The sequence below is a fragment of the Engraulis encrasicolus genome, chromosome 5, assembly GCF_034702125.1.
Source record: "Engraulis encrasicolus isolate BLACKSEA-1 chromosome 5, IST_EnEncr_1.0, whole genome shotgun sequence".
NCBI lineage: Eukaryota > Metazoa > Chordata > Actinopteri > Clupeiformes > Engraulidae > Engraulis > Engraulis encrasicolus.
The window spans coordinates 26,728,168-26,735,667 of record NC_085861.1 but is presented as its reverse complement, the minus strand read 5'-3'; the positions used below and the strand labels follow the sequence as shown (position 1 = coordinate 26,735,667).

Below are 7,500 nucleotides of genomic sequence, written 5' to 3'. Positions count from 1 at the left end.
TCAAATGAGACAGGCAGTGGCCTGACATAGTGTTTCTTTTTTGCATTTTGTATGAAAACAACAAAACATTTCTAAATGCCCTTTTTACTTTTATGCAGCCAACACATTGGTTTACAAGATTCAAACTTCAAAAGTCTTGGCTAGATATATTTATTGTGTGTATTCTTGCACTTTTGAAGACCTCTGAAACCTGTTTTTTTGTACAGTTGTGTTTATACTCAATTTAAATAAAACATGTTTGTATGACACCCAATTTTCTTTCAGATTATTTATTGTCAGGCTTTTCAGAATGCAACCATATATTTCACTTTTGCATAGATGCTTACTGTTAGTTGAAAATACTTGAAATTGTCAGGGTGGTGCAAGCAGCCTAAAAGCCTCTGAAAGGCCTTAGACCTCAGAGGGTTAAGCGGCTACACATTTAGAAAGTTGCTTTAACATCCTCTAGTTTCTATTCGAACCTGGAGTACTCTCTAAGAGATTAATTAAGACTGCATGTTATACTGTGTACAATGTGTACCCCATGTCCTCTCCTACCCTGTCCTCTCTTGTGTGGTGTGTGCCTTGCCTGCAACTCCCTCCATCATCTCCACTAACTCAATGCAGTACACCCGGCCCCAGCCCTCTCCTATCCTTCTCTGCCCCGGGCCGTGTGGGCAGAGAGAGTAGAGAGAGAGAGAGGTTCCGTTGGCCCATTGTTTCCAGGTTCTACTATTGCAAGGGGGAGGGGGGGAAATCCCCCTTTAGGCAGACCTAAGGACTGTTCTATTCATTGTATGAGTATTATGACACGCCCCTTCAGGCAGACCGGAACCTGGTCATGTTAGGTGCCCATAGCAACCTATTACATTGGCATATCTCTATACTTAAAGGATCTCTGGTGTGGGTGTCTGTTGGAAGCCATTTCCTGTGTTTTGCCATCACCCTCACAGCTAAATCAGGCAAACCTTTCCTGTCCTATCTGTCCAACCATGACAGCACCAATCGAAGAGTTTTGGGTTCCTGCTGAGCAAGTTCACAGAATGAAAAAAGAAAGTATAAAGAGGGGGAAAAAAACGACAAATAACTAGTTAGGAGCGCTGGAACAATAGATAGGGTGGAGAAGGAATAGTTGCTGTTAAAGCTCCAACCTCTATCTCTTTGGGTAGACCTATCTCTCTTTCCTTTCAGTATATCTTTATCTCTCTTTTCCCTATCTCTTTTCTTCTAACCCATTCCCTCCCTCTCTCTTACTTGTGTGTTTATCTCTCTATCCCCCTTTTCTTTGTCTCACCTCTCCTTTCTGTCTCTGCAGTCTCACTTGGCGTTGTTCTTTATGTTGTGTGTGAGGCGCAGGTAATAAAACACTGGGCTCATTTTTTCCCCTCTCGCCCCGGCTAACTGGGCCGCCCTGTCAGCGTAATCGCTGAGCTAGCGATTGCACGGAGCAACAACCTCCTGACGGGATACTCCCCCAAAAACATCAATACCCCCGAGCTCTCGTTGCACAAACACCCAGGGAAGAGAGGAGCAGAGGAGCAGAGGAGCAGAGGAGGAGAGAAGACATGAAAGGACAAGAAGGGAAGAAGAAAATAGAGAAGAGAAGAGAAGAGAAGAGAAGAGAAGAGAAGAGAAGAGAAGAGAAGAGAAGAGAAGAGAAGAGAAGAGAAGAGAAGAGAAGAGAAGAGAAGAACATATGTGAGAGGAAAAGAAAAGAAAAAAAGAAAAGGAAAAGACAAAAAGACGAGAGGAAAGAGGAGAAACAGAGGGATGAAGAAGAGAATGGTAGAAGACAGATGAAGAGAGAGCAAGATATTTGCAGAGACACAGAGAGAAAGAGAAGGAGAGGGTAGAGAAATAAAGATAGGTAGAGACCGAGGGAGGTAGATAAAGAGAGGGAGGAAGGAAGAAAAAAATCCTTTTTGCAATCGATGGCGGGTGGCAGTGTGGGCTGGCGTGGCCGGTGCCCATGCTGAGACAGGGCTAAGCGGGGGCGAGCCGCAGGATTTATTACCCTGCTGAGGGGAGAGATGGGTGAGGAAGGGGGGAGGAGGGAGCCTGCTGGGGGGAGGGATGGGTGAGTAAGGGGGGAGGAGGGTGCCTGCTGGGGGGAGGGATGGGTGGGTAAGGGGGGAGGAGGGCACCTGCTGGGGGGAGGGGGATAGGAAAGGGGGGCACCTGCTGGGGGAGAGGATGGGTGGGTAAGGGGGAGGAGGGCACCTGCTGGGGGAGGGGGATAGGTAAGGAGGGCACCTGATGGGGGGAGGGATGTGTGGGTAAGGGGGCACCTACCAATGGGTATATTGGGCACTGGCAATTGTGCTTGACGAGAGGAAGGAAAGGGAGCCACCTGGGGTGGGGTGGGTAAGGGGGGCACCTGCTGATGGGAGAAGGGATGGGTGAGGGGAATTTACTCAGGGGAGGGGGCAGGGTACGAAAGGTGGGCGTGTGCTGAGGTGAGGAGGGGGTTGAGCGGGTATCTGCATCGGCAGTGAGTAGGTAGGTAATAAGGGCGCCCGCCATAGGCTAGATTAGGCTATATGGGGGCAAGACAACGTGTTGGCATGGTAAGAGGAGACTTATATTTTCAGCAGAGTTTCAGCACCTGCTGAGAAAAGGTGGTGACGGATGGAAGGAAGGGTAAAGACAGCACCTGCCGTGGGGCATATTAGGGTAGTTAGGTGCCTGTCAATCTGTAGATTAGATTAAAGGTGGGGTTGCAGGTATGACATCATGCGGGGGGGACTCCCCCAGGATTCTAAGGTTCTACATAGACTCCTATGAGCCTGCGGAACCCCCAACGTGATGTCATAATAGTACATTTTCTTAAAATGGTTAACTTGCAACCCCACCTTTAAGGTAGATGGAGGTCGGGCAATGGGTAGTCTAGGCCTAGGTAAAAGGAGGCTTATGATCAGTAGGTTTTGGGTACCGGGGAGCCCCGCGTCGCGAGGGGCCGAGAGGTAAGATAGATGGACCCTAACAGGGAGGTCGAGTAGATCGGGGAGATCCTGGCCTGTCAGAACTCAGGTCACCAGGTGTTCACAGGCACACAAGACAAACTGGAAAATGACCGTAGCCCCATAATGCACGCTGTTCCACCAGTGGAACACCATCATAGTAATTGAAGAGTTAACTACCATAGTACTACACCACTATGACGTAACGCAGAAACTTTAGTATTGCGCTATGACTTGGTCATTGCCATTCTGGTGACAGCAAATTTATAACGACGTCTCTTAACAGGCTAAAGGGAGAAACAAGAGCATCACAGCTGAGACGAGGCACCCATGGAGTCGGCCGGGGTGCGACTGCAGTGGGGCTGAGGAGGGCTGGTGGAGGCTGGGTGGAGGAGACTGGGTTACCTGGTTAACACCAGACCTAATCGCAAGTGAGATTAGGTCTGGGGAGTTGCCTATTGTAAATTCCGTAGGGGGCAGAATACTTGGCTATTTTGACACACTGCCCTGCTCTCTGATTAGGCAGAGAAACTGTAAAGGTCGTAACGCTTGGCCATTATGACACAGGGACCATGATCTTGGCCGTTATGAGTCATCCTCACCAGACTGTCTTTCAGATCGAAACGATTGTGTAGAACTAAAGGCAGTATGGGAATTTCCAGGATAGAGACTGGGTGTATTGTGGAGACAGAAGTCGTGACTAAGGTGCTGTTTCCACGTAGCTGAATATTTTTAAATGTGAATATTTTTTTCTCCTGGTTGTATTGGTTTTGCATTGGTTTTGGCCTTCCGTTTCCACGTAGCAGATATTTAAAATCCAGGTATAAAAAGCAGGAGAAAAAAATATCTTGTTTAGGGGGCTGAAACGCATTCGTTACAATGGAGGATTTATTTTTATCCACATGTTGCGTTTACACCTAACAGAAGAAAAAAATACCCTGCTAAAAAAATATCCTGCTACGTGGAAACAGCACCTAAGACAACAGGTGAGCTGCTTGAACAACGTGGAGTGACCGTGAGCAAGCGGTAGTCTGGATGGGACACGATGAGATGAATGTGATGTGCATGAATGAATGGTGATCAGGCAGGCTACCGAGCACAAATCAAGCGCATCAGATGCAGGTCTGTGTAGTGAGTGCCAAGGAGACACATACTGTATGGACATCATAACATGTGGTTGCTGACACCAAGCACAATGTGAACAGGTCCAAGTGGATGAGAATTCAGCAAGGGCGTACCATATGCATGTAATATTACTATTTTGCTACGGTATACTGTACATTCAATATACGTAGCCCCATAATGCACGCCGTACCATCTGAGGCACGCTGTAATAGTCATTGAAAGGTTAATGACCATAGTATTAATCTACTATGACATAACACAGGGCATTTAGTAAAGCACTACGACTCTGTCATTGCCAGACTGGTAACAACAAAATGCATAATGGTGTGCTTTAACAGGTTAAAGAAAGTACAATGCAGTACATATACGTATACTTGTGTATGTTTTACAGATGTCGTGGATGACATATTAAGCTACAGTATATTTACATAATGTTTACATACAGTGTACTTTGGAGTGTACCTTTCAAATATCCAAGATATTTGATTTCTGTTGGTGAACTAAATTGCCAAAAACATTTTTTGCTTGTCTATGGTCAAGTCATTTTTATTGACAAAAATACTAAATTACTGTAGCACTTAATGTCTTTTAAAAATAGCATGTCATTGATTCATAGTCACAGAATTAGTTTCATCAGTTGATTTGCTCACACACCATCTCAGTCACTCACTCAAGCAAGGGCACTCAAGGGCAGTCATGGGTGAGCGGTTAGGGCGTCAGACTTGCATCCCAGAGGTTGCCGGTTCGACTCCCGACCCGCCAGGTTGGTGGGGGGAGTATTCAACCAGTGCTCTCCCCCATCCTCCTCCATGACTGAGGTACCCTGAGCAGGGTACCGTCCCACCGCACTGCTCCCCATGGGGCGCCACTGGGGGCTGCCCCCTTGCACGGGTGAGGCATGAATGCAATTTCGTTGTGTGCAGTGTGCAGTGTTCACTTGTGTGCTGTGGAGTGCTGTGTCACAATGACAATGGGAGTTGGAGTTTCCCAATGGGCTTTCACTTTCACTTTCAAGCTCTCTACACGATTCCTTATTAAGTCAATAAATGGCTCTTTGACTCACTCACTCTTGAATGGACTCAAACACTGCAGCCCAATAACTAATTCATTGACTGACTCAATTGACTCTCATCCACCCCTGTCAGTGTAATACAGTACAGTGGTGCTGATGCTGTGAGTGAGACATGCAGTCAGACCCATAAGGCCTAGCTAGCCAGTGAACACGGTGGAATCAGTCCAAAAGTCGCACACACACACACACACACACACACACACACACACACACACACACACACACACACACACACACACACACACACACACACACACACACACACACACACACACACACACACACACACACACACACACACACACACACACACACACACACACACCACGACACTTAACAGACCCTGTAGATGTCAGATAGATTTTCAATACGGCTGGTGTCTCGAACAGAAGTAATGGGCTAGTTTGCGAGATACTCTCAGTCACCAGAGGAGCTGTTTCAGTTCTGTGGGCCTACAAGAAAGTGATTGACACATCTGTTTCCTTGTGACTGAGGTGACAGGGTGTGTGTGTGTGTGTGTGTGTGTGTGTGTGTGTGTGTGTGTGTGTGTGTGTGTGTGTGTGTGTGTGTGTGTGTGTGTGTGTGTGTGTGTGTGTGTGTGTGTGTGTGTGTGTGCGCGCGTGCATGCGTGCGTGCGTGCGTGTGTGCGTGTGTGTGTGTGTGTGTTTGCGTGTGCGTGTATGTCTGTACGTGTGTGTGCGTGTGTGTGTCTTGTCATTGTCCACTGAAGTCAGATAGGAGCCACACCGGCACTGAAGGCCATTAAATAAAGATGGGACTCTCTCAAGACAGACACTTAGAGAGAGAAACAGTCCTCTACCGAGCTACCAGTAGCTACAGTCACTGGCGAACCCTAAAAAACAAAACAAAAGGAAAAAAAATCAAATGAAAGTCATTAAATCACAGGCAGTGCTGGTAAAACTGTTGAAGTGTCAGTGTCCATTATCTCTACACTGTGAGAAGAGAGAGCGTCTGTCATCGCACCCCTCTTCCACGGTCGGATAACGTTAATGGAGGCGTGCGAGGGTGTTAAGGTGCATTAGTGTGTCTTTTGTTTCACATTTCTGCTTTTAAATGTAAACATTAACATGATTGAGGGTGCTTTCATCAGCGGTGTGAGCACTAACAGTCATTACGATGATAGAGCATGGACACAACTACTAAGTGCAGAGTGCTTCAGTGTGTTTGTCTTTGAAAACAAAACAAATAAATGAACTTAATGAGCAAAAAAACAAAGAGAAGCTATCAAACTCACTTGATGTCCACCTCCACTAAAAATACTGTAGACAAAATAAAAAATGGTGATGATGATGATGATGATGAAAAAATAAATATTAAAAACAAAAAAGTTTTCAACACAATGAAAGAAATACTGTTAAAACAGAAATTAAAAAATATATTATGAACTGTAAGTCTTTGGAGATTTGTGAGTCAAGATTCATGATCAATGATTTTGTTCATGCATTTTCTTTCTTGATCACTAAATTCCCTCAAATATGGAAAAGTGTAAATATAAATAAAGAAAAAAAACTGTAAAATATAAAACCAACATATAAATACAAATGACATCAGAGTGACTGTGGAAGGACTCATGATGATTCATGGATGTTGTTCTTTTTGTTGGCTTGTTTGTTTGTTTGTTTTCTCTCAATCACTGAAGTCCTGAGACGTGAAAGTGTTGCTTTACCTTTTCCAGTTGTGCGTTTTGTTTGGACTTATAGAGAAACTCGCCGACGGCCACGAAGACGGAGAGCACCAGTCCGGCCGCCAGCACGATGAAGATGCCGCCGATGTTCTGCACTCCCAGAGCGCTGGCCTCCTTGTTCTCCTCCTCCGGGCAACCGTTGCCGCGCCACCACTTCTCCTTCATCATGTGCAGCTTGCCTTCCTCCTGAAGCTGCAGGATGGCGATGGTGATCTTGTCCCGATACGGAGAGCCTGATGGGACAAAAAAGGATGGAAGGATAAATTGACATGACATGACAGTGCTTTATTATTTAGCTGGCGATTTCTTCCAAAGTGACTTACACATATGAACGCAAGAAATGTAATTTCAAATTCTTTGTATGACCAGTGCATGTAAAGAAATTGACAATAAAACCTACTTGACTTGACTTGACATATTTGCAAGATATTGGTTACAGTCCCTGGAGCAATGTGGGATAAGGTGCTCAAGGGCATTTCAGACATGGGTGGAGGTGTAGGGAGAGGTAAGATTTGACCCACAATCCTCTGACCTTAAGACCATGTGCCTAACCTTTAGGCCACGGCGGGCCCCTTGGATGTTGTATGTAGATCAGTGGTGTAACACCAAAGTTTTTGGACCCTATGGAGACACCTCCAATGAACTCCACCACCTGTTTA

At 45.9% G+C, this 7,500-nt stretch overlaps 1 protein-coding gene across 1 annotated transcript in view; it reads right to left on the bottom strand.

Annotated features, from left to right (window-relative positions):
- The window catches only part of grik2 (glutamate receptor, ionotropic, kainate 2), a 362,912-nt gene that overhangs the window by 12,740 nt on the left and 342,672 nt on the right, over positions 1-7,500 (bottom strand). Inside the window, exon 15 of the mRNA XM_063199025.1 lies at positions 6,824-7,074. Coding sequence (XP_063055095.1) covers positions 6,824-7,074 — 251 coding nt within the window. The remainder of the gene's footprint in view (positions 1-6,823; positions 7,075-7,500) is intronic.